This window comes from Halichondria panicea, chromosome 16, assembly GCF_963675165.1.
Source record: "Halichondria panicea chromosome 16, odHalPani1.1, whole genome shotgun sequence".
Taxonomy (NCBI): Eukaryota; Metazoa; Porifera; class Demospongiae; order Suberitida; family Halichondriidae; genus Halichondria; species Halichondria panicea.
In genome coordinates, this window is record NC_087392.1 from 386460 (window position 1) to 412342 (window position 25883).

The following is a 25883-nucleotide window of genomic DNA, read 5'->3' on the forward strand; positions in this document are numbered from 1 at the left end:
TGGATAATGAATAACACAATAATCAACAATAACGCAATAACTAAAAGATAAAAAGAAACAATCAACAATATTAAAGATAAAAGATAAGAACAAACAAGCAACAACAATATTATTTTTGTTCAGTTCAGTATCAGTACAGTCATGTGACTAACTGCACAACAGAGAAGTATGGCATAAGTTATTTGACCGAACCACCACTCTTAATAATCACATGCTGGTGGGTCTAAAGCAGTGGAGGGCCTCCCTGATATCCCCCGCTGTTGTATACGCGTAGGGAGGCCTCCTAAGTAAGGGGGTGGAGGAACCTCAGCCACAAATAGTTTTGGCCTTCTCAGCTGCTGCTGCTGTTTTTAGGATTGCAAACCCGAACGTGATGGGATATCACAATCTATATACAATAGAGAAGTATAGCACAAGTTAATTGACTGAACTACTATACCCTTAATAATGACTCACACTTTCCCTGAAACAACGAAGGAAGGCCTCCTTAACATCCCCTACAGAAACGCCTGGAGATAGCCCACCCAAATGTATTTTCCTGGACGCTGTCTGTGAGGGAGTAGAGGAACCAGTGACATAAGTCTAGTTGAGGCAATGATTCAGCTCATAATCATTATAGCCTATAATTATAATATGCACAACATTCATGGAGTCTCGGCTGTCAATTCCTTCGATCCTATTGACCTGACCACATGCAAAACACTTGCAACACACATTGGCTCTTTAACATTTGACGAACACCACATTATACATGGCCCTCATGGTTTCTGCTGATGGACTATGCAGATGGATCTGCAGGGATGTTTTTGGCTGGGTTATAGCTCAGGAGGTGGGGTAGTCCATCAAGCATGGGAAAGGTGAGGTGAGATGAGTGAGCTGAGGTAGGTGCATCAGTGGATGAGCAGTTGCTCTTACTCAGTTAGGAGGCCTCCCTACGCGTGTACAGTCATAATTATGTGTATTTACGAGAAGTGTATAGACTTGGTGCTTGTGCATGAATTAATGATACTACAGCACTCACTATGGTAACCACAACCACTTCAAGTATACAAGGCGCTAAGCTAACAATAACAACACTGATAGCTATAGGAAAGGCCATGAATAACAATAAATCATTACTTATTTCATTGCAAATCTCCCCAGCTAGTACGTAGCTTTATTCGTTTATCTAATACATAATTATGCCAATAGTATAAATATCAGTTGTAGGTACTTAACATGGCCACACCCAATTCTGCATTCCTGAGCGTGACATACATACACACAGTATTAAAGCATTGAGTTCAACCCCGGAAGTTATTATGGCTTCATTTATGCTTTATGTGGTGGACAAGTATGCCTGGGACTTCTACATGGAAAATGCTAACTTTTAGCTGGTTGGAGCTTACCAGCTCTACAGTGTATAGATAGAAGCGCTTTTTAACAAGGAATCCAATGGTATATGAAAGTTGAATTTTAGTAAAGCATGACAAAGTTATGGCAACTTTATGAAGGTCAAACTCAACACAAATAGATTTTAGTTGCATGCTTTACATGTGCTAAGGTGCTCGGCAATTTGTATATATCTCCCCATACATATAAAATGTGATGGTAAACCTACTATAAAACATGCATGCATGCAGATACCAACAATATTTAATACACATGCATGTACATGATCACTCACTGGGCATTTCCTCTTAGGAGGAGGAGTGGACGCAGTATAGCACCGGGTACCTGTGGAGGAAGTGCAGGGGTCAATGACATCACGTGTAACGAATGGCATGCTGATATGGTGCTAACTGTGGATGTGAAAAAGAGTTAAAATTTTGCATACATGCTAACAATTATAGGGGCAATTACCAAGCTATTCCACATATATAGCTAGCACACTCATGATAATAATTATATCGAATGTAATACGTGACACTCACTCCACATCTTGTTACCCTCAAGTCCTAGGGCCATTGGGCCTCCTGTTGTGGTAGTTGCAGTGGTTGGAGTAGGCTGTGAGGAATTAATCAGTCCATGACATGAATAATTAACTAAATCAAGCACTGACTGACACTGACACTTAATTAAGCCTTTATCATTATAGTTGCTTTTATCTTCCAGGCCGGCAACAAAAATGTTTATTGAACACTAGTAGATCTACAGTGGCATTCCATAATAGTTGTGTCTGCTCCCACAATAATTATTAGTGGGTGGGGATGGAGGCCTTGTCCCCCACCCACACTTCTGATCACTTCCCATTATTTTAGTATATATTACTTCCTCCATCTGCAAAGCGTTGTCTCTCTCAACAAGACGTGTCTGTATAGCTCATACGACTCCTCTCCTCCACTCAGCGTCTAGATCTCCCCTGCAACTGAAGCTCATCCCTCACATCATGGCCTGCTGCAGATGCAGTAGTGGCACCTGCCTGAAGTGTGTCTGTGCCCGGGGAGGCAGACCCTGCATCTTGTTACCCTCAAGTCCTAGGGCCATTGGGCCTCCCCTGTGGTGGTACATTGTGAGCAGGGCAGTGGCTGGAGTAGATTGGCCTATCGGCCGTGAGGGAATTGGAGGAATCAGAGCATGACATGAACTAAATCAAGTACATGCTTCTGTATATAATTACCGTATCCTCGCGAAAATACGCCCACCTTTTTCTTCAAGCAGTTTAGGCTATTAGGGGGCGGGCGCTTAATCGCGAACGGCGGCTTTCACTCGAATATACGGTACTTAAGCGGATATATTTTCGTGAGTTTCTGCTATTTCTGCAAATGAGAGTGAAATTGTGTACTCGCAGATAATAGGAAAATGCAAAGAATCTCACTTTGTGAGTACCATATAGCGCGAAATTTTCGAGGCACTTATATTTCGTGGATTGGCCTCTAAAAGCTATTTCGTTGCACAATGTTCGCGGAATGACTGCTTACCGGAAGCCACGCCTTTAAAATATTTGCATGTTATAGCAGGTAATTCTAATTAAAGAAAATTGTTCGTGGATTTAATTTTCGCGCTATACGGTAATTAGAAATGCTATGAAAACATTAATTTCACAACTTAGAAAACAGTGAAAACGCAAACAAATCTACTTGTGAAAATGCCTGCCACCTTAAGGTATAACAATGTAGGCAGCCCTCAAGTCTGCATACATTCATTAGGATGCTAGCTTTATTTCTGTGTCTCACTCTGTTAATTGGTACACTTAGCAGTATTCTTGGGAGGCAAAACTTTACGAAACTGTTGCTTAATTACTTTCGCAAATGCAGGGCTGCATCCAGGATTTTGGATCAGGGGGAAAATTGGGCAATTTAAAAATGTAGGAGGGGCAAAGTCATCAGAATTATAGCAGTACAAATGAATCTGCCAGATCCTAGGGGGGGTGGAACTGTGTACCTCCCTCGCCCCCCCCCCCTTAATGCAGCCGTGAAATGCACAGGAAAATCCAAGTAATTATAGATCGCCAGAGAACAATAAAATCCAGTGTATATAATTATATGACAACTCATGAGCTAGTGGGATCAGCACTGTACACACACTTACAACACTGAGTGAGTTAACTATAACAACATGGATAGAGACTAACTTGGTTGGAGCATCTTGTGCTTGCAATTGTGGCAGGGAGGCAATTCGTGCAGTCTAGCCTCCCTGGGCACACACACACATGCTGCAGCTCCCAGTTGAGCACCTGCAGCAGTTTATTGATGCCGTGTCGGAGAGCTAGAGAAGATGAGGCAGTGGAGATGAGATGGTTGGTAGTGGCTGCACGACTCAGTTTTGCATGATTGGTAGAGCTGGAGAGAGGATAAAGCTGGAGAGAGATGAATTTATATGAGTCGAATTATCGATGTATCTTGCATGTAGTGTTACGTATTATATGTATAGCGCGAAATTTTCGAGGGGCTTAATTTTTGCAGATTTTGTGGGTTAGAATTCTACACAAAATTAAAGTCCCCGAAAATTGTTCTTTAATTAGAATTACCTGCTATAACATGCAAAGATTTAAAGGCGTGACTTCCGGTAAGCAGTCATTCCGTGAACATTGTGCAACGAAATAGCTTTTGGAGGCCAATCCACGAAATATAAGTGCCTCGAAAATTTCACGCTATTAATTATGGTAGTTGCATTCAATTTAAGCCAATGTGTGTTGCAAATGTTTTGTGGTTTCTGTCAATAGTGCCAGCACATCACATAACACTCACAAAACAGGAACATACACATTCATTTACATTTTTCCTTTATTTATGGCTTTGTCCGCCGATCCTTTGTTCCAAGAATGTGGCGAACGCAAATCCTATAGAGACAGTAAGTAATGGCTACATTATTGTGAGTGGATGGTACACGTACTGAACTAATCCCTTGGTCCACTCCACCCAGCAGGGATGATGACACACTTTATACAAGGCAGAGCAGTATAGCACAAGTTATAATCGATCGAACCACTATACCCTTAATAATGACTTACACTAATTTCCCCAAACTGGCGGAGGGCCTGGCTTTTGTCCCCTTTAGTGCAACCTGCAGGCAGGCCACCTAGGTAAACCTTCTTCGATTTACTCTGTGAGGGAGTAGAGGAACCAGTGACATGAACTCAAGTTGAGTCAATGATATTCAGCTCATAATTATTAGCCTATAATTATACATTATATAACATGCATGCAGATGCAACAACAATACACATGCACATGGTCACTCACTGAGCATTCCTTAGGAGGAGAGGAGGAGCGGACAATCACACTAGCTGGTACCTGTGGAGGAGTGCAGGGGTCAATGACATGAACTCAGATAAATTTACATCATGTGTAACGAATGGCAAGCTAAAGAATTTTTATGCTGCAACTGTGGATGTGAAACAAGAGTTAAAACGCAGCTGTTATTAATTTATCATTATAGGGGCAAATCCAACATAGCACACTCTATGATAATATGGGACACTCACGCTGCATTTTTTAAGCCTCAGGGCCCAGCGTGGTAGCTAGGGCTGGAGGTGGGGCTGGTGGGTTAGGGAGTGGAGAGCCTGTTCAGTATACGAGGCAGTGGATGGAGCTGGTGAGATTGGGGGTGGGGCAGAGCCTGCTGGTGGGTTACGTCCTGTGGGTGAGGGGGCCCTACTTGCCACCAGGGTGATCACCTTCTTGTGAGAGGTTCTATATAATATATTATTGTGCTCAGTACATGCAATGCAATAATAATGTAGACAGCATTTTGAGTGATTTGGCTAAATCAATTCACAATTATGGCATACAGTCGTCTAATCATTTTTTATTTATTTCAACCTGTGGACAGAGTGCGTGCACGGTGCCAGCTAGCACATTCATGAAAACCTGTAGGTAAAAACTTACCCATGTTCTTTTTCTTTATAGCCTTTTCGGCCACGTTTTCTTTAGCATGGCAAAGGCGAACCCTAGAGACAGCAAGTAATGGTTCAGCTACTACAATATTGTGAGTGGCTGGTACTAACCCTCTTCCTTCCTTCCTTTTCTCCCTCCTGGTACGACCAGACTCTGTACAAGAGAGAAGTATAGCATAAGTTAATTTGTCAAACCACCACCCTTAATAATGACTCACGCTGGTGCCGCCAAAACAACGGAGGGCTCCCTGATATCCCCTTCGGTGGTACGTGCAGGGAGGCCTCCCAAATAAATTTCTATGGATGCCGTCTGTGAGGGGGTGATCCCATGAAAATTACCCGCTATACGGTATAACAATATGGATAGAGAGACTAACCTGGTTTGTACAGCTGCTTCCAGGGTGGCATTTGGTACAAGGTGTGCCCCTCTGGGCACACACACAACTTTGGCAGGAGCCTTTTGTGCACCTGCAACAGCATGATATGGACATTGTCACGGAATAGAGCCTAGGTAGGTCAAGGTATAGAGGGATGATCGATGCACTGAAGAAGCCTTACAGAGGGATGATCAATGACTGAAGAAGCCTTGTTGCTGATTGTTCAGCACTGCAAAAGTCCGCTCTTTTATAACAATTATGAGGAGAGGAAGTGGGCGTGGGGCCACAGCTACGTACATGGGAAAATGCAATTTTTATAGACCACCTAACCCTCTATTAGATAGTGGGACTGCATGCACACACACAACACCGAGTCCGTATAACGGGTAAGTTTCGCGGGGTAAAAATTTGTAACTCCAAAAACGGTGGTTTTCGTGAGTAAATATTTAGTTTAGTCTCGTTACATGCACTGCATTCCATTCCAGTAAGCCACGCCTACGTTAAAATTTTGTGGAGGTCAGCTTGCCCATGAATATTTACCCCACGAAAATTACCCGCTATACGGTATAACAATATGGATAGAGACTAACCTTATTTGTGCACCTGCCTCCAGTTGCTGCAAGGTGTGCCTCCCTGGGCACACACACAGCTGTGGGTGGTATGAGGCCGTCATGCATCAGCAGCGTTTAGATGCCATTATGGTACAGATAGAGAGAGATGATGCCGGGAACTGGAGTACTGCAGAGAGATGAACATGTAGTGGCTGCTGGCAGACACTGAGATTGCAGATATGAGTTGATTGTGCACTCCAAGTGGGCGTGGGGACAAAGCTGAATAGAGAGAATGTAGGGATACTGTGTATCAATGTGGATACCTAATTTAATTACCATGACATGCATTGCATAACAATTTACGAAACTGATTAATTTTGCAAATGGCACATGGGAAAATGCAATTTTTATAGACCACCTAACCCTCTATGACAACTCATGAGCTAGTGGGACCAGCACTGCATGCCCGCTATACGGCATATAACAACATGGATAGAGACTAACCTTGTTTGTGCACCTGTAGCTCGTGCCAGGGATGCAGTTGCTGCCGGTCAGCTGTTGCACGTTCCAGACGTGTATTTGCAGCATATAGATAGAAGCCATGGGCCTGGTGTGTTGCGGCAGAGCTAGACGACGTTGAGGAGGTGAGATTTGGGGGGAAATCGATGTGGCAGATGCTGAGAGCTGGCAGACTTAATTATTTTTGCAAATGCATGCACCAGAAAACAATAAAATCCAGTATATATATGACAACTCATGAGTTAGTGGGCCCAGCACTGCATGCATGTTATATAGTATAATTATCAGGACAAGTTGATGGGAATATAGAACTAACTGCGTTTATAGTATAAGCTTATATGCCACAATAAACTACGTCCTTACCTGACACCCGAGGTCCTGGTGTGGAGAGAGAGGGACTCCTCTAGCAATGGTGTGGACACTAGGACTGGAGTTTCCACCTCCAGGAGGTCCAAAGAAGCGTCTGGAGAACAAGACAGTGATCTTTACTTGTGTCAGGCCGAGTCCCCTCAGGGGTGTAGTATATCGAGGCCACTATAGAGAGAGAGTTAAAGCTCATGCCACAATAAACTATAGGTCCTTACTTGGTATCCGAGGTCCACCAGACGAGTCTGCCAGGGGGTTGTGGGGAGGGGTCAGCTATAGAGAGAAGATATAGATAGAGTGTCAAAACAGTTAATAGTTTAATGCCGAGTAAGGGCACCAAACAAGATAACTAACTGTCTGTGAACTTCAGTACAATGCACTCACCCAACACAGGTGTCCCCCCCAGAGCTTCCTCTGCACTCCCCCAACACAGGTGTCCCCCCCCAGAGCTTCCTCTGCACTCCCCCAACACAGGTGTCCCCCCCAGAGCTTCCTCTGCACTCACCCAACACAAGTGTCCCCCCCAGAGCTTCCTCTGCCTACGAGATGTGTACAGTAATAATGACAACATGATAGCCTCTCCAATCACCCGTCGCCTCTCTTTCCTCAGCAGATCACACACCTACAGGGGAGGATAAGAACATTAACAATCTGTTCATTGTCAAACAATTAATGTGGCCTTCCAGTTGTCACGGTGCGATTTGGGTATCCCATGCATTCGCAATTGTTCTAGCCATAATTATATACATGCAATGATTCCAGGCATGGGGAACCCACCACTTTCAACCCCACCAGCTGCCACAGGCCCGAGGCTTAGGGTCAAAAGATGTGTCCCGTATTACGTATCATTGAGTGTGGTATATAATGATATAAGTTAGTACATGCAGCATAACAAATTATTAGCATATTAGCATGCTATATAGTCAGTACCAAAATGGGTTATGTATGTTAATTCAGTTCTTTCAATCTACTTGCCATCATGGTGATCATGCACCTTCTTGTGAGAGGTTCTATATATTGTGTACAGTGCATGCAACACAATGTAGACAGCATTTGAGTGATTTGGCTAAAATCAATTCACACACATATACGTACACACAAACACTCTAATTAAAAATACAATTAACCAACACAAGTACATACACCACTACTCTTTTTTTTTATTTCCACTTGCAGACAAAGTGCATGCATGGTGCCAGCACATCACACAAAATTCGAAAAACAGGAACAAATTAAAAACTTACACTTTTTCCTTTGATCAATATTTTTTTTCTTTTCTACTGCCATTCTTGCCGATTCTTCTGAAAAAAATCTAGCGAAGGCAAACCCTGGAGACAGAAAGTATAATGGTTTACTTATACAATATTGTGAGTGGATGGTACTAACCCCTCCCTTCCCTTCGCCCAGGGATGTCCACCGACTGCAGAACAGAGAAGTAAAGCACATGTTAATTTGTCGAACCACCATGCACTTAAAAATGACTCACGCTGGTTCCTCCAAAGCAATGGAGGGCACTTCGTATTTCCCCCTTTGTTGTCTTGGGAGGGAGGCCTCCCATGTAAATTTCTTTAGATGCTGTCTGTGAGGGGTAGAGGAACCAGTTATATATGTATATTTAGCTCATTATTAAATATTATCTTTCAAAATAGTAACATGCATATAATTATATATATACGTTTCCTCGAGCATGAATATCATTGTGAATGCGTATATATATATAGTGGTTAGCTCTCTACAGATTTCTGTGTTAGAGTAGTATAGTGTCGTTGTTGGCTTTGTTCATGCGAGACAGTGACTGAAGAGTTATACACAACTCCAATGCATCTTGTCGACCTATTGATAGGCATACTTTTTCCATTTAAAAAACTCGAGCCCCCCCCCCCCCCCCCTATTGTGAAATTGCTTCATACACCACTGATACAGATATAGATATAGAACACGCACACATGCATGCCGATACAACATAAAACAAATCGTTTGCGCGGCTTGAATTTATACAAATAGGCAATCTTGTACTATATATAATTCAGGAATTCGAGCATAACTACATATAATACATGTATGCGCGCACATGCATGGTCACTCACTGAACATTTCCTCTTAGGTGGAGGGGGAACTAGCTGACTAGCGGGAACCTGTGGAGGGGTCAATGACATGAACTCAAGCTTAATAGTGCAGAGCACATGCATGCATGCCACGTGATAACTACAATCAGACATGCATAACGAATGGCGTGCTAATGGTTGTTTTTATTTTGCTAACTGCATGTGGATATGAAACAATAGTATGTTATAGCCAATAATATACTTCTATCATATAGGGGCGATTGCCAAGCGATTCCAATATATCACACTCTATATGATACTACTGGACACTCACGCATCTCTTGAGCCTCAGGGCCATTGGGCCCAGCGTTAGAGGTGGGGCTGGTGGGTTTGGGAGTGGAGTGGCCTGTGAGGGAATTGGAGGAATCACATGAACTAAATCAAGTACATGCTTCCGTACTATTGTACTACAAACACCTAGTGATAACTGGTTCAGTCTTGTATACGATGCGAGTGCATAAAAACAGCTGCCATAATTATATACTAAACAGGGCTTCACCTATATAGCCTTACATGCACAGCTCAGTATAATCATACAGAATGATATAGGTCTGCATACATGAAGTAGTGGTAGCTTAATCCTGTACACTTGTATGGTTTTATTATTTATTCTGAGCAGTATTCTCAGGAGGCAAACATTTACGAAACGAAGCCAATGCACACGAGAAAAAATAATAGACCACTAGTAATTTTATAGACCACTATCGACCATGCACCAGAGAACAAGTGTATAATTTTGAGTTATGACAACCCTAGTGGGACCAGCACTGCTTGCACACACACAACACTGAGTATTAACATGGATAGAGACTAACCTGGTTGGAGCATCTTTGGCTGTTGCAAGTTGTACACGGTGTGCTCCCCTGGGCACACACACACCCGCTACATACTCCCGTTGTACATCTGCAGCATGACATGTTGATGTGAGGTAGGTGGCCGGTGGATGAGCAGTTGAAGAGCAGTTGAAGATAATATATAGTAGAGCCACGCCTACGTTAAAATTTCGTGGAGGTCAGCCTGCCCACGAAAATAATGAATATTTTACCCCATGAAAATTACCTGCTATACGGTATAACAACATGGATAGAGACTAACCTTATTGGTGCACCTGTAGCTCGTGCCAGGGATGCAGTTGCTGCCGGTTCTACCTTCTTGGGCACACACACACAGCTGTTGCACAATCCAGTCGTGTACTTGCAGCTGCATTTAGATGCCATGGGCCTGGTGTGTTGCGGCAGAGCTAGACAATGTTGAGGAGGTGAGATTTGGGGGGAAATCGATGTGGCAGATGCTGAGAGCTGGGATGGAGATGGCAGACTTAATTATTTTTGCAAATGCACCAGAAAACAATAAAATCCAGTATATATAAAAATCCAAGTATATACCGTATAGCGCGAATTTTTCGAGGCACTTATATTTCGTGGATTGGCCTCTAAAATCCATTTCGTTGCACAATGTTCGCGGAAAATGACTGCTTACCGGAAGCCACGCCTTTAAATATTTGCATGATAGCAGGTAATTCTAATTAAAGAACAATTTTGTAGACTTAATTTTCGTGTAGAATTCTAACCCACGAAATCTGCGAAAATTTCGCGCTATACGGTATATGACAACTCATGAGCTAGTGGGCCCAGCACTGCATGCATGTTATATAGTATAATTATCAGGACAAGTTGATGGGAATATAGAACTAACTGCGTTTATAGTATAAGCTTATATGCCACAATAAACTATAGATCCTTACTTGGTATCCGAGGTCCACCAGACGAGTCTGCCAGGGGGTTGTGGGGAGGGGTCAGCTATAGAGAGAAGATATAGATAGAGTGTCAAAACAATTAATAGTTTATAATGCCGAGTAAGGGCACCAAACAAGATAACTTGTCTATGAACTTCAGTACAATGCACTCACCCAACACAGGTGTCCCCCCAGCACTCCCCCAACACAGGTGTCCCCCCCAGAGCTTCCTCTGCACTCCCCCAACACAGGTGTCCCCCCTAGAGCTTCCTCTGCACTCACCCAACACAGGTGTCCCCCCAGAGCTTCCTCTGCACTCACCCAACACTGTCCCCCCAGAGCTTCCTCTGCCTACGAGATGTGTACAGTAATAATGACAACATGATATCCTAGCAACATACCTCCATCACCCGTCGCCTCTCTTCCCTCAGCAGTTCACACACCTACAGGGGAGGATAAGAACATTATAATAATCTGTTCATTGTCAAATAATTAATGTGGGCTTCGGTGCGATTTGAGTATCCCATGCATTTGCAATTGTTCTAGTCATAATTATATACAATAATACGAATGATTCCAGGCATGGGGAACCCACCACTTTCAACCCCACCAGCTGCTGCCACAGGCCCGAGGCTTAGGGTCAAAAGATGTGTCCCGTATTACGTATCATTGAGTGTGGTATATAATGATATAAGTTAGCACATGCAGCATAAAAGCATATTAGCATGCTATTCGTTACAGCATGACCATTGGCCAATGGGTATGTATGTTAATTCTGTACCAATTTGAGTTCACGTCGTCGGTATACCTGCTAGTGCATCTGCCCCTCCTCTTAAGAGAAAGTGCCCAGATAATTGCAGCGCAGCATGGCACGACCTCCAGCAATATCCCCACCAGCTATATCTGCATGGTTCCTCTATGCAACACTACCTCGAAGAAGGTACACTTGGGCGGAAGTTGTACCAAAGCCAACATCACAGAGGCCCTTCGCCAGTTTGGGCCAATTAGTGTAATTCATATATTATTAAGGGTATATAGTTTGCAATTAACCAAGACACACAAAACTATAGTGATAGTATAATTATAATTCAAGATGAAACAATTATCGACAAAACAATGTACGATTAGGAAAATTTAGACACATTGGCCTTCCGGTGCCACCAGTGAGGCCCTCCGCCAGTTTGGCCCCACCAGCGTGAGTCATTATTAAGGGTATAGTCCTTCTATAGATGTCGTATGTATGTATGTATGCACTGCACTGAGTTCATGTCATTGACCTCCTGCACTCCCTCCACAGCTACCCGGTAGTGTATAGTTCAAAAGAGGAGGTGTGCTGTGAGTGACCGTGCCATACATGTGCATGTGTATATGTGTTAATTTACATGCAGTATAATTATGCTGCTATTTGTAGTTTATAGCATTTGCATGCTATACTAAATTCAAAGGTTTCTAGTCGTGCATTGCCAAACGCTACAGTAAGATATTATATCATTGACTCAACTTGACTTCATGTCAATGGTTCCTAACTCCCTCACAGACAGCATCCAAAAAAATTTATTTGGGTGGCCTATCAGGCCTCACTGTAAGAGACGTAAAGGAGGCCCTCCTTCCCCTCTACGGGGAAAGCGTGAGTCATTATTAATGGTATAGTAGTTTAGTCGATTAACTTGTGCTATACTTCTCTGTTGCATATAGATGGTGATCATGCCAACACAGGGCTTCGGGTTTGCAACCCTACAAACATGTGCATGCCGGGGGGAGTGGACCGCGGGGTTAGTACAGTATACCATCCGCTCAAAATAATGTAGCCATTATATACTAATCTTGCTGTCTCCAGGTTTCGCCTTCGCTACATTTAAAAATAAAACATCTGCTCAAGAGGCAATAAAAAAAATTTCGTTGCAATTAACGGAAAAAAAGGAAGTTAATGTGCATGCATGCATGTTCCTGTTATGTGATGTGCTGGCACCACATGCACATTATATTACTTTGTCTACGAAGCCATCAACTACATGTATTACAATGTACTGTGTATATACCGTATCTAGCGGGTTATTTTATCATCGAAAATTACCGCAATCAATACTCATGTATTTGTACTGTGTGGGTGTTGGCTCATGTAAATTACTAGCAATAGTGGGGGTGTACGTAGCCCCACGCCCACTTCCGCTCATAATCGCTATAAAACCGAGTCTACTATATACTTCAAATGTTCAACTGCTCATCCACCGGCCACCTACCTCACATCAACATGTCGTGCTGCTGCAGATGTAAAACTGGAGTTTGCAGCGGGTGTGTGTGTGCCCAGGGAGGCTTTTAATTGTTTATTATCCTCCATAATTAGCAGCCGAGGAGGCTATACATCAGTAAATCATTATTAGTAGTACGTTACATTATGCTATACACGAATTCATGTCAATAAGAATGTTATCATCTCTTTTCTTCCCATGTCCACAGAAGAACTATATGAACCCCCTTTTTCCGACCCCTATGCAAGAAGGAACACACAAGGCAGTGCTCGAGATCTGATTGAAGTATTGCTGATGGGTAGGGGGAAGATGGTCTTAAAGCCATGCACAAAGGCGATTGATAAAAAAAAAGTCAGGTTTTGTGTGCGAGGACAAAACAATGGTACCTGCAGTTGTGAAGCCACAATGAGAATCCAGAGGTTTTGTACAGTATATGCCTTGGTGATCTCCAAATTAATGATAAATAATTAAGATAGTGTTTAAAACCGAGTGGACTCGACTATCTTCAACTGCCTCACATCAGAAAACTGCAACTATACACCTCACATCATGTGCTGGCACCACATGCATACACTTTATCCTCAGGTTGAAATTCAAGAAGTAACAGTACTGTATTAATGTTATTATGATGCCAAGCCAAATCACTCAAAATGCTTGTGCTGTCTCCAGGGTTCGCCTTCGCCACTAAGAATCGCCCAATGAGGCAGTGAAGAAAAAATTTGTTTCATGCAGTTAAAGGAAAAAATGTAAGTTAATGTGCATGTCACTGCATCATCTCAGCTCGCATGGTATCTGCTATTAAATGCTGTAGATGTAGCACAGGAGCATGCCACAGATGTGTGTGCCCATGCATGGCAGACCTTGCAGCAATTGCATCCCTGGAACAAGCTCGAGGTGCACCAACAAGGTTAGTCTCTATATATATATGTATATATATATTCATGTTGTTATAGCTATGGCAGCATCCAAACAATCTATTTACGAGGCCTCCCTACTGACAATAAAGAATTGAGACTCTCAGCTCCACTGCTCTGGTCCGACTAGCGTGACCATGTCGGCATGCTGCTGCAGATGCACAAAAGGATCTTGCAAAAGTTGTGTGTGTGCCCAGTTCCGTGACCATGTCGGCATCATGCTGCAAATGCACGAAAGGATCCTGTCAGAGTTGTGTGTGTGCCCAGGCCGTGTACAAATTGCTTCAGCACCATGCAGCTGTACTAACCAGGTTAGTCTCTATGATATCGGTTTTAATCGAAGGAAAAAATGTAAGTTAATGCATGTGCATGTTCCTGTTATGTGATGTGCTGGCACCATATATGCACTTTGTCCACACGTGGAAATTCATGTTATTATGATGCTGTTTTTTTGGCTGATTTGCTACAAACAAATCTAGCAAACGCAAATACGCCTGTAGACAGTAAGTAAAGGCTTATATATAATAATGTGAGTGGGATGGTACTAACCTCTAGGCCCTCTCCCGGTTTTAAATGTGGCCACTGATCAAAAATGTATCCAAATTTGTGGAAAAACTGTAAGTTTGTTGTTCCTGTCTTGAATGATGGTGGATCCCAACAGATCGAAGTTAGTGTCACAAGAGAACGTGGCTACTACGCCAGCACCATACCCGCCATTGCTAAGAACAGCGAGGTCATACGATATGCTACCATCAGCAGGGGCAGTCAACAGGGGACAGGTTGCTTGGCAGGTGGGTTCGTTATTGTCCCATGTGTGGTCACCCTGGCACGTGCTGGTGGTGGATCCCAACAGATCGAAGTTAGTGTCACAAGAGAATGTGGCTACTACGCCAACACCATACCCGCCATTATTATCTTGTGAAAAGTATTATAATTAAAGGGAAAAGAGTAAGTTTTAATAGTTGTGTGAATGTTTATATAATGGCACTACCTGCACACTTTGTCCACAGGTGGTAATCCAGAAAATAAAGAATAAATTCTATATACACAACCATGCAGTGAACATGTACCAAGGCAGAGGTTCTCATGACGTCCGCTTTAGAGCATATGATTTCTACAAGCCGACATTTATCGGTCTGCAATTATAAGATCATTACAACCTTTTATAATTATAACACTAGAGCATTTTGGCTTGGAAAATCGATTCATACTAATAATAATACGCATTAATTAATTTCAATCTGTGATTTTCAAAAGACGATGGTGTAGAAATATACTATTATAATTACTCTCGCAACCGAGAAGAAGTGTTTTTGGTTGAAACCCACCAGCCCTAGCTAGCTGGCGTGACCCTAGGCCTACGGCTTAAGCGTTGCGTGAGTGTCCCGTACAATCATATATATAGAGTGTGCTATGTTAGAATCGCTTGGCAATTGCCCCTATATAATGATAATAATTGTTAAATTATTGGCTATCAGTGGCATAGGAAAGGGGGGGCCCCCCCATATAATTATTTGTAGGCTATTTTAAGTAGAGATGAATTTTCAAGCTGCACCATGAACTTTTTCCTATAAAAATTAGAGCCCCCCCCCCCATTGAGAAATTGCTTCCTACGCCATGCACTGGCTATATATAACAGCTGCGTTTTAACTCTTGTTTCTTAGCAGCCTAAAAACAATTATTAGCATGCCATTCGTTACTATATATACGCATGATTGTATCAGTTATGAGGTTTTATTGGCCATGCATCAATGGGTATATGTATGTATGTATGCACTGCACTGAGTTCATGTCATTGACCTCCTGCACTCCCTCCACAGCTACCCGCTAGTGTACCAAAGGTAAATTGTGCTGTGAGTGACCATACATGTGCATGTGTATATTACATGCAGTATAATTATGCTGCTATGTGTAGTTTGTAGCATTTGCATGCTATACTAAATTCAAAGGTTAGTCGTGCATTGCCAAACGCTACAGTAAGATATTATATCATTGACTCAACTTGACTTCATGTCAATGGTTCCTAACTCCCTCACAGACATTGTCCAGGAAAATTTACCTGGGGGGCCTAACAGGCTTGACTGTTGGAGACGTGAAGAAGGCCCTCCTTCCCCTCTATGGGGAAAGTGTGAGTCATTATTAAGGGTATAGTAGTAGTTCAGTCGATTAACTTGTGCTATACTTCTCCGTTGCATATAGATGGTGATCATGCCAACGAATGGCTTCGGTTTTGCAACCCTTAAAACCGCATCAGCAGCCGAGAAGGCTATAAAATCCGTCAGCATCATAATAAAAGGAAAAAGAGTAAGTTTTAATAGTTGTGTGAATGCATGTTATATGATGTGCTGGCACCACGCACACACTTTGTCCACATGCATTGACTCGACTGAGTGGTGATGTTACTGGTTCCTTTACTCACAAAAAAGTACATTTGGGCTGCAGGGACAATCAAAAATGACATCAGTGCTTTGGCCCCACTAGCGTGAGTCATTATAAGCTAGGGTATAGATTTAAAAAATGATGTAAGTTAATGTGCATGTTCCTGTTTTGTGCTGGCACACACTTTGTCACAGGTGAAACTCCAGAAAAGAGTAGTATGTTATATAGAAACAGAGCATAATATTATATGCATATATCATCCCATCGCCTGGGTTCGGGTTCGCTACCCTGAAATCAGCTGCAGAAGCAGAGAAGGCTATAGCGGCCAAACATGTTGTAATAAAAGAAAAAAGAGTAAGTTTTAATAGTTGGCACCACATTCGCAAAAGTGTCAGCTGACAATGACATCGTATACAGGGGAAAAATGATTAAAAAAATGATGTAAATTAATGTGCATGTTCCTGTTTTGTGCTGGCACACACTTTGTCACAGGTGAAACTCCAGTATGTTATATAGAAACAGAGCAATATTATATGCATATATGTATATAGATTGTGCTCATCCCAGCCCAGGGGTTTGCCTTTGCCACCCTAAAAAGCAAAGCCGCGGCTGAGAAGGCTATTGAAGCCAAAACTATTTTAATTAGTTTAGTTTTGGATTCGTTACTTTACAAACAAAAGCAGCAGCAGAGAAGGCTATTGAGGCTAAAAGCATTATAATTAAAGAAAAAAGAGTAAGTTTTAATATAGTTGTGTGATGTGCTGGCATGTACGCACTTTGTTCACAGATTGAAATCAGAGTAACAACTTCACGTGTAGTATTATTATTAGTTAATCATTATAAAAAGGGCCTCATCTTCTCTAGTGCTCTCTCCGGCATGGCATCAGTAAACTGCTGCAGGTGCACGACTGGGAGCTGCAGCGGATGTGTGCCTACCAAATGAGTTGTGTATAACTGCCAACAATGACACAATCTGAAGACAGCACCGGCCTCTAGATCTATCCTCTATCAGCTAGCTCCTAGATGGTTTCCAATTCCAAGGGAACAACAAAGTTTTGCAGATGCACAACTGGCACATGCCTCAACTGTGTATGTGCCCGGGGAGGCAGGCCATGCAACAATTGCCTTCCTGGAGGCAATTGCTCCAACCAGGTTAGTCTATCCATAATGATAGTTATAGCTGCATTATACCCACCAGTGCGAGTCAAAAATCTGGCAAAAAAGCAACAAATAAAAAAAATATGTTTTCACTGACGGAAGTTATGATGTGCTGACCGTGCACACTTGTCCACAGGTACGTGGAAATTAAAGCATAAGAATTAATTATGTATGATCCAGACAGTCTCGATCCCAGAAGTGTCGTCGATATCCTCTAACCCAGCCACAGAAACCGTGAGGGCCATGATGTTCCGTATTGTTATAATTAGTTGCATTCAAATGTTTAAGAAAGTGAAACCCTAGACAGCAGGTTACATTATTGTGAGTGTACGGTACACTGTATACTAACCCCACGGTACACTGTATACTAACCCCGCGATCCTCTCCCATCAGGGATGACGACACACTAGTAGACGAAGAGCCTCACTGATATCGCCTTTATCAATAACATGTATTATATATGGTGGCACCCGCGTTCGTAACATTCAAACAAAAATCATCAGCTGAAAAAGCTATATCCAATAAAAATATTTAATATTAATGGAAAAAATGTAAGTTAATGCATGTTCCTGTTTTGTTCCTGTTATGTGATGTGCTGGCACCATGCATGCACTTTGTCCACAGGTTGCAATTCATAAAATAAAAAAGCAACAGTATACTGTATTAATATATTCAGTATAATTATTATGATGGCAAGCCAAATCACTCAAAATGCTTGTGCATGATTGTATTCTTGACTTGCATCAGCGGATGTGGCCTGGAGGCAGACCGTTTGATTTCGTTGCCAAAGTGTAATTATAAGAAGAGAAAGTTCGACCAATTAACTTAATTGTGTTGTACAAAATAAAATTATAAAGTTATGTTGTACAGAGTGTGGTCGTACCAGGAGGGGGAAAAGGTTAAGAGCCTGGTATCCAAGAAAGTGTTTTTGGGAGGTCTACCCCCTGTGTGTACAGTGAACGCTGTGAAGGTGGCCCTCCACTGCACTGCTTTGGAGCAGTAGGGGATATTAAGGAGGCCCTCCTTCGTTGTTTTGGGGCAACTAGCGTTTGGGTATCTAAATTTCATTGCCAAGTGCGAGTCATTATAATTGTTATAAGAAAAAGAAGTTCGACCAATTAATTATTTTTATAATTTGTATAAATTAAGTTATCGGCTGACAAAGCTATGCAATAAAATTAAAGGCAAAAATGTCAAGAGGAGAAGAGGAACGAAGGACTATACAACTATCAACTAACTATCAGTAATTCTCCTTTGCCACTTGAAAGGGCCGCCGAAAAGGCTATTAAGAAAAACACGCACTTTTTTCATCAAAAAAGAGTAATGACTGTGTTGTATTGTTAGTAGAATAATAATTATGAATGAGCCAAATCACTTAACATACTTCTACATTATGTTGCACGACATCTGCTCCGTCACAACCGCCTCGATACCTCCACAGCCACATCTTCAACAACACCAGTCACAACAACCAACACAGCCACATCGTCCTCAACCAAGTCTACTATAATATACTCTACCATTGCACTGACTCTACCAGCTCTACCACCGTCTCAACCAGCTCTCAACTGCTCTTCAACTCATCCACCGGCCACCTACCTCACATGAACATGTCGTGCTGCAGATGCACAACGGGAGTTTGTAGCGGGTGTGTGTGTGCCCAGGGGGGCACACCCTGTACAAATTGCAACAGCCAAAGATGCTCCAACCAGGTTAGTCTCTATCCATGTTGCATGTTATAGCTATAGCTTAGTGTTGAACAATCAACTATCTGAATAATATTATGGATGGACAAATTGCAACCAACAGTCCATGGCCAGCTGCATCTAGTGCAAGCAACATCAAGAGTTGGACACAGTAATATCTACAAGAATTTGTTGAAGGGCAGCGCAAAACTTAAGGGGAAAATAAGAAAAGTGTATGTTACGTGAATATGCTCGAAGAACACTTGGGTGGTCTTATAGCTAATACATTATTACCGGCTTATTGTTGAATAACAATATTGCCTTGCAGATCTAACAATGTACACAACAACCAACACAGCCACATCGATCATCTAAGCTCTTATGGCCTCCAATTCCAAGGGATCAACAAAGTGCTGCAGATGCACAAGTGGCACCTGCCTAAGCTGTGTCTGTGCCCGGGGAGGAGGGCCCTGCAAAAACTTCCTCCCTGGAGCCCGTGGCAATTGTTCCAATAAGGTTAGTCTATCCATAATGATAGTTAGCTGCATTTAAAAATAATACAAATGTACATAGGAGGCCTCCCTATTGGTACCACAACAGGGATATCAGGAATGTTTTGCACCCACCAGTGCGAGTCAAAAATCTGGCAAAAAACCAACAAATAAAAAAAAAAGTGTTTTCACTGACGGAAGTTATGATGTGCTGACTGTGCACACTTGTCCACAGGTACGTGGAAATTAAAGTATAAGAATCAATTATGTATGATCCAGACAGTCTCGATTCCAGAAGTGTCGTCGATATCCGCCACAGAAACCGTGAGGGCCATGATGTTTCGTATTGTTATAATTAGTTGCATTCAAATGTTTAAGAAAGTGAAACCCTAGACAGCAGGTTACATTATTGTGAGTGTACGGTACACTGTATACTAACCCCGCGATCCTCTCCCATCAGGGATGACGACACACTAGTAGACGAAGAGCCTCACTGATATCGCCTTTATCAATAACATGTATTATATATGGTGGCACCCGCATTCGTAACATTCAAACAAAAATCATCAGCTGAAAAAGCTATATCCAATAAAAATATTTAATATTAATGGAAAAAATGTAAGTTAATGGATGCATGCATGCACTTTGTCCACAGGTATCCATCCAGAAAATAAAAAAGTAAAAAACTGCTCGGACGATTTAATTTACAATGTGTGATGTGTGATGTTAATACTATACCTATGCTACTATACAATGTCTGCACGATTGTTGCTCTCAAGCTGAATATACATATATAACTGGTTCCTCTACCCCTCACAGATAGCATCTAAAGAAATATACTTAAGAGGCCTCCTTTCCCACACAACGAAGGGGGAAATAAGAATTGCCCTCCATTGCTTTGGAGGAACCAGCGTGAGTCATTTTGGAAAAAATGTAAGTTAATGCATGTGCATGTTTTGTTCCTGTTATGTGATGTGCTGGCACCATGCATGCACTTTGTCCACAGGTTGCAATTCATAAAATAAAAAAGCAACAGTATAATGTATTAATATATTCAGTATAATTATTATGATGGCAAGCCAAATCACTCAAAATGCTTGTGCATGATTGTATTCTTGACTTGCATCAGCGGATGTGGCCTGGAGGCAGACCGTTTGATTTCATTGCCAAAGTGTAATTATAAGAAGAGAAAGTTCGACTAATTAACTTAATTGTGTTGTACAAAATAAAATTATAAAGTTATGTTGTACAGAGTGTGGTCGTACCAGGAGGGGGAAAAGGGAGGGGTTAAGAGCCTGGTATCCAAGAAAGTGTTTTTGGGAGGTCTACCCCCTGTGTGTACAGTGAACGCTGTGAAGGTGGCCCTCCACTGCACTGCTTTGGAGCAGTAGGGGATATTAAGGAGGCCCTCCTTCGTTGTTTTGGGGCAACTAGCGTTTGGATATCTAAATTTCATTGCCAAGTGCGAGTCATTATAATTGTTATAAGAAAAAAAAGTTCGACCAATTAATTATTTTTATAATTTGTATAAATTAAGTTATCGGCTGACAAAGCTATGCAAAAAAATTAAAGGCAAAAATGTCAAGAGGAGAAGAGGAACGAAGGACTATACAACTATCAACTAACTATCAGTAATTCTCCTTTGCCACTTGAAAGGGCCGCCGAAAGGCTATTAATAAAAACACGCACTTTTTTCATCAAAAAAGAGTAATGACTGTGTTGTATTGTTAGTAGAATAATAAGACACTGTACTCTAACACAGAAATCTATAGAGAATTAACCACTCTATATACACATTCACAATTGTATCCATGGCGATTATAATTCATGAACAAGCACACTTATGCAATTGCCACGAGCTCAAAATGCACCAACAAGGTTAGTCTCTATATATATTCATGTTGTTATAGCTATGCAGTGCTGGTCCCACTATATAGGCCCTATAGCTCATGAGTCATTGTTCTCTGGTATAAAATGCTCTAATTAACAGAGTGAGACACATAATTAAAAAAGTATGCTAGCATCTTAATGCATTATGTATGCAGACCGTTGAGGACTATATATAGCCTTTATATACTTGCTCTCTCCAGGGTTTGGATATGTGACATTTAAGTATGATGATGCGGCGAAGAAAGGCATAGAGAAAAATTAAATTTTTAAATGAAAACTGTAATCATCTCATCTCGATCGCAGCTAGACTCTACTAGATGGCCTCCAAAATTACAAAGTGCTGCAAATGCACAAGTGGCACCTGCCTCACCTGTGTAAGTTAATATTAATGTTTAGCTAATACTTACTATAATATGTTGCACATTATAATTCCAAATACAGCACGAGGATACCGGGGATAGTATAGCATCTTCACCACTCATAGATGTCATCTTCATTATTGTTGTTTGCAATTGTTGATCAGCCACATCCTCGGGAACAGTGGGCGGTTCCATATTAGGGTTGAAGAAATTGACAGCCAAGGCTCCATTAATTTGACGAATCGTGCGTATACTAGGCTAATAATTATGAGCTGATATGTTATCACTGGTTCTTCCACCCCCTCACAGGCAGCATCCAAGAAAATTTATCTTGGGGGCCTATCAGGCTTAACTGTAGGAGACGTGAAGGATGCCCTCCTTCCCCTCTACGGGGAAAGCGTGAGTCATTATCCCATCCCATTGGGTTCGGGTTTGCTACTCTACAAAGCAAAGCCGCAGCAGAAAAGGCCATTGAAGCTAAAAGTATTCTAATTAAAGGAAAAAGAGTATGATATGATGTGCTGTCTCCAATAAGACACTGTACTCTAACACAGAAATCTATATAGAGAACTAATCAATTTAGATCTATATACGCATTCACAATTGTATCCATGGCGATTAATTCATGAACAAGCACACTTATGCAATTGCCACGAGCTCAAAATGCACCCAACAAGGTTAGTCTCTATATATATTCATGTTGTTATAGCTATGCAGTGCTGGTCCCACTATATAGGCCGTATAGCTCACGAGTCATTGTTCTCTGGTATAAAATGCTCTAATTAACAGAGTGAGACACAGAATTAAAAAAGTATCCTATCTATCCAGACCGTTGAGGACTACATACATTCTGGTATGATTATATCAGCTGCGTAAGGGAGACTCCATAGGTGAAGCCATGTTTATGTGTATCAGTATATATATATAGGGGGAAGGTTTTGCAGGTGCTATATGTATTTGGCATGCGTTTAATATGTAGACGCAATTTTTCTAGCCATGCATATACAATGACTTGCTTATTCACTGATTCCTCACAGCCTAACGTAACTCTACCAGCAACCACGGGCCCCACGCTGGCGCTTAATGTTCAAATATGCGGGGTGAGTGTGCAGCAGTGCTGGTCCCACTAGCTCATGATTCATTGTTCTCTTGTGGTATATATAATTACTTGATGTGTATTTGCGTATGTCTAATACGAGGGTATCCATATAAGTGTACCAATTAAGAATGAGGCAAAAGTATATGCTAGCATCCTAACGCACTACTTCAATGTATGCAGACTTGAGGGCTGCCTATATATATAATACAACACAACATTCTGTATTAGTATGATTGGGTATCATTATAAGGAAATACTCTATATATAGGTGAAGCCATGTTTGCGTATCGATAAGCAAACACAATGCAAACTCACAATTATAAATCACAAACCTCTTTGAACTAAGAACAAGGATATTCGATTAGTTAATGTCAAAACTAAATACTGCCTTCTATAATATATTTGAATACAGAGGGCAGTATATAGATTAATTGTACCTCAAGTGCAGCTCAGCCACTGCACAAGTGAGAAGTGTCCTCCCTCAGTGCTGCATGCCGTTGATTCTTGCTTGGTCCTCCATGAATGGCATCAGAGAACTTGAGCCTGTACCTGTGAGAAGAGAATAAAGTGAAAGTGGAGTATACTTGCATGTATACTAGTCTAGACTAATTTCATGCAAGCACAAACAATTCAGTGTTCACTCAAGCATGCAAAGAGCTAATGGGACCACAAGCTTACTACTCTAGCAAACCCACAGACCATAAGACACTACCTACTTGTCTGTTTGGAAGATAACAAGTGTAAGGGGTGCTGTTTATGCTCATACAGAGCCTGGATTTACACTGTTGTAGTTCGTATATGCATGCATGCATGCAGGCTATATTTAGTTTGTTATATAATGATATATAGTTAGACTTAACTGCAATTAATTATACGTCCTCGACTATAACACAGTATGCACACGATACACGCAGACAGAGAAAAAGAGAACTAAAATGTTATAGCTTGTATAATGTTATAGCTTGTATACATGCACGTATAAGGTCCCTCACTTGAGTGCTGTCAAAGTTGTCTGGCACAGCACAATGAGTGTACAGTCATCATAGATCCCTCTGTGCAGCGAGTCTGTCCTTTGGGTTGAATCATGAACTCTGTAAGAATAACAACAATGTTTACATTGCAGAATGCAGAATACAATGTAATAATAAAGGGCATAAATATAATTATCAGCACATGCACAATATTTTATAGGACAAAAAGTTGGATCTATGTGCCAAATATATACATACAGTACTTACAGTGGGTGAGCTTTGGAGGCACCGCAGCGCCAGAGAGATACGCCGGCTTCATGGTGAGGCCTGTAAGCCATGAGGTAGAAATCAGATGTACGCATGCGCATTTAGACCTCATGTGCCACAGAGCTCGAATTAGTTGACGTCATGTGCATGGATAGCCTCGAACCCAGCCCCAGGCCACACTTAGTGCTCTAGGCCAGCCCCACCCCTTATTTTCGCAGTAGTACGTACGTACCTGTACCTGGTCGATCAAAGCATAGATAGTAAAGGGAATACATTCCCTTTACTATCTATGATCAAAGACTCCAGCTTACTTTGGAATATTGGTGAGACCCAATGCTGGATTTCTGTGTGTGTGTTTTCCTCTTCTGTACTGTAGCCCATGACACAGCAACATAGGAGAGACATTTGTACCGTTATCATTTAGTTTTATGTTCCCCGACCCCTCCCATTCCCTCACAAACCACTGGTCCCTATAGCTGTTCCCCCAGCCCCTCCTTCCTCACCTACACAGCCTAGCAGAGAGCACGGGACGTACGTCACATGTGAGTGACCATGTTGTTATGTAAATGCTGAGAATGCTAGTCTAGGGTGAGACTTAAGTTGGGCAGAGCCCGACCGTCCCTGAGGTCGGGTTTCAAGCCTATGTAAGGATTTGTCTTTGCTGCAACTATATTTGCAGCCCAATCAGATTGCAGCATTTCTACTGTGGTCGGTGTCACGTCCGGTTGCGCAACCTCAAGCAAGGTAAAATTGGTTAACACCCGTACCCACTTCAGAATAATAATATTCATAGAATAAAATGATTATTCATAGCTGCTTACAGCGTGTTACATAATTCAGCAAGACAAATCCTGACATAGGCTTGAAACCCGACCTCCCGTCAGAGACGGTCGGGCTCCGCCCAACTAGGTGAGACTGGCTATATAGTAGCAATTTGCAGCATTGGAGTCCCTAGAATTGGCTTAAGTGACAGGTAGATTTGTCTGCGATTTCACTGTTTAGCTCATTTTGCTAAATTCAATCGTAGCGTTTCTAAGTACTCGCAGTGGTTTTAATTATATTCATTGCATTTTCTAATTTTCTGCGAGTATAGATTTGCAATTTTACTTTCATTCGCAGAAATAGCAGAAAATAGCAGTAAACATGGTCGAATATCAACAATGAAAAAGACTGTGGTATACATTTTAGCACATCATCTGAAAGGCCTAAGCTTAATGTTATTGACACAACGGATAGAGGTCCCCTTCAAGTACTAACGTTATGGCCGTTCAATTTAATACTACTATCCACTCTTTCTAGGGGTTGGTAGATTATGTTCGAGATAAACATTGCTATTCTTTTATGCTCAAGTTAACAGCTCAAGTTATCAAGAGTATAATAGAGAAGAGAGCATCGAACGTAGGAATACTGTACATCAGATGTATGCAGAGAGTAACGTGACTTCCTGTATC

The 25883-nt window shown here is 41.8% G+C and overlaps 1 protein-coding gene across 3 annotated transcripts; it reads right to left on the reverse strand.

Moving 5' to 3' along the window:
- LOC135349621 (uncharacterized) lies at positions 1-24510 on the reverse strand. 3 transcript variants are annotated; one of them, XM_064548167.1, is made up of 33 exons: positions 24433-24510; positions 24187-24285; positions 23632-23743; positions 11372-11413; positions 11145-11321; positions 10980-11034; positions 10331-10533; positions 10051-10138; positions 9510-9581; positions 9218-9265; positions 8617-8709; positions 8517-8550; positions 8375-8458; positions 7710-7752; positions 7636-7669; positions 7349-7403; positions 7128-7298; positions 6750-6929; positions 6285-6524; positions 5695-5983; positions 5536-5627; positions 5429-5471; positions 5310-5371; positions 4907-5114; positions 4665-4715; positions 4315-4525; positions 4197-4261; positions 3554-3778; positions 2251-2522; positions 1914-1986; positions 1667-1716; positions 457-932; positions 1-388 (listed from the first exon to the last, which is right to left on the reverse strand). In XM_064548167.1, the coding sequence occupies exons 7-14, from the start codon at positions 10450-10452 to the stop codon at positions 7745-7747; spliced, it is 549 nt and encodes a 182-aa protein (XP_064404237.1). In that variant the 5' UTR covers positions 10453-10533; positions 10980-11034; positions 11145-11321; positions 11372-11413; positions 23632-23743; positions 24187-24285; positions 24433-24510; the 3' UTR covers positions 1-388; positions 457-932; positions 1667-1716; positions 1914-1986; positions 2251-2522; positions 3554-3778; positions 4197-4261; positions 4315-4525; positions 4665-4715; positions 4907-5114; positions 5310-5371; positions 5429-5471; positions 5536-5627; positions 5695-5983; positions 6285-6524; positions 6750-6929; positions 7128-7298; positions 7349-7403; positions 7636-7669; positions 7710-7744. The 3 variants fall into 3 exon arrangements, with proteins under 3 accessions (XP_064404237.1, XP_064404236.1, XP_064404238.1); XM_064548166.1 differs by having other exon boundaries at positions 10051-10225; XM_064548168.1 differs by having other exon boundaries at positions 10051-10252.
- Between the last annotated feature and the right edge of the window lie 1373 nt (positions 24511-25883).

What these genes read in the sequence shown, in the direction of transcription:
- LOC135349621 (XM_064548166.1), bottom strand. Translation starts at nt 10,452, where the DNA reads ATGGCATCTAAATGCAGCTGCAAGTACACGACTGGATTGTGCAACAGC. An exon ending in CACCTAAGAGGAAATGTTCA is followed by an intron (nt 8,710 to 9,217) that starts GTGAGTGACCAT and finishes TACCCCTCACAG; the next exon opens with ACAGCATCTAAAGAAATTTA. An exon ending in TGGGCGAAGGGAAGGGAGGG is followed by an intron (nt 8,459 to 8,516) that starts GTTAGTACCATC and finishes TTCTGTCTCCAG; the next exon opens with GGTTTGCCTTCGCTAGATTT.